Source organism: Trachymyrmex cornetzi, unplaced genomic scaffold, assembly GCF_001594075.2.
Source record: "Trachymyrmex cornetzi isolate Tcor2-1 unplaced genomic scaffold, Tcor1.1 scaffold85, whole genome shotgun sequence".
NCBI lineage: Eukaryota > Metazoa > Arthropoda > Insecta > Hymenoptera > Formicidae > Trachymyrmex > Trachymyrmex cornetzi.
The window spans coordinates 83,584-84,897 of record NW_017300191.1 but is presented as its reverse complement, the minus strand read 5'-3'; the positions used below and the strand labels follow the sequence as shown (position 1 = coordinate 84,897).

The window sequence follows — 1,314 nt, the reverse complement described above, 5'->3', positions numbered from 1 at the left end:
GAAACTTACCCAGAAGTCGCTGATCCCATCGTGTAGATTTTTGATAAGTAGGGTGAACGGAATGACACAATTGGCGATGAAATAATCCGGCGGTAACACCGCGTCGTGGAAGATGGTGAGACCTAGTTCGGTCGCCTTCCGTACTTTGTGGGTGAAGATTTCATGCCACACTGGGTCCGAGGTCCTCAGCTTGGTGCTAGTACGGGCCAATTTAATCTCGTCCACGTGCAATTGCACGTACGGGTCCAGCGAGGGTTCCTCATTTTCCTTCCAAAATTGCTTCTGTTTGTCAGTCGCTCGTAAACTTCTGGCTTCGCAGATTTCAATCTGCACCTTGCCCGAGAACATTGTGACGATTTTTGAACGAAATCGACAAACGATCTCGTATGATCTGCAGAGGCAGAGGCAGATGCAGAGTGAGAGAGGGGGAGGGAGAAAAAGAGATAGATATAGAAAGCGAGAGAGAGAATGAGAGAGAAAGAGAGAGAGAGAAAGAGGCAGTAATTGGTTGATTTGCAGGATGGATGCCTGTATTCTTCGACAGATCGAACTAAACAGGTATCACCTCTCGGCAGTCTGGGCTCTCGTGGTGAACGCGCATATATAGAAAATCGCGCGCCCACGCTTTTTACCCTCTCCTGCGCCTCAATCCATCCGGGCGCTCTCCCACTACCACAGTGTCAAACGTTCTCCTACGCCTATGCCTCCTCCACCTCCTCCTCCTCGTCGCCCAGGTAGCCCAGGTTGCCCTTTCCCTTTCCTCCTCCACCACGGGTACTAACGAACGCGGTGGAATTATGAACACTCCGCTGGGCGCTTGCTTTGCGTGCATAACAGGAACGTGCAGCGCGGCCTGTTCGCCGCTTCTTCCCTTCCTGATCGCAGCACGACGGTACGACGGTCCGACGACAGCGACGATGAAGACGACGTGCCGAGGAAGACGAGTGCGGGACACGAGTACAGAGCCTGCCCTCGTCTTCTTCTTGTCCCCCTGATACCCATTCCTCTCTTCCTGCGTGTGCTACTCCTTCCTCGTACCTCCTGTCACTGTTACGAGAAAATCGGCGACACGTTAATCGGGCGAACTGCGCGCGCGGTGTTCCCCGTACTAACGGCAGTCGCGGAATAACGTAGACGTATCCATGGGTGGGTGAAACGAGCGATTCTTCGCTTGTCCTGGGATATCTTGTACCGACCCGTACGGAATCGAGGACCGTTCGATTGCTTATTTACGTTCCGCACTTAACGAACATCGACCGCATTCCAGGCCTACCACAGACAGTTCCGGAAGATTGGCTTAATACTGTACCGACT

General features: G+C 53.0%; 1 protein-coding gene across 2 annotated transcripts in view; it reads right to left on the bottom strand.

The window, feature by feature from the left end:
• Positions 1–1,314, bottom strand: part of Pkc98E (Protein kinase C) — an 18,129-nt gene extending 16,815 nt beyond the window's left edge. For both annotated transcript variants that reach the window (XM_018519914.1, XM_018519913.1), the window contains exon 1: positions 10–1,314. In XM_018519914.1, coding sequence (XP_018375416.1) covers positions 10–348 — 339 coding nt within the window. In that variant the 5' untranslated portion in view covers positions 349–1,314. The remainder of the gene's footprint in view (positions 1–9) is intronic.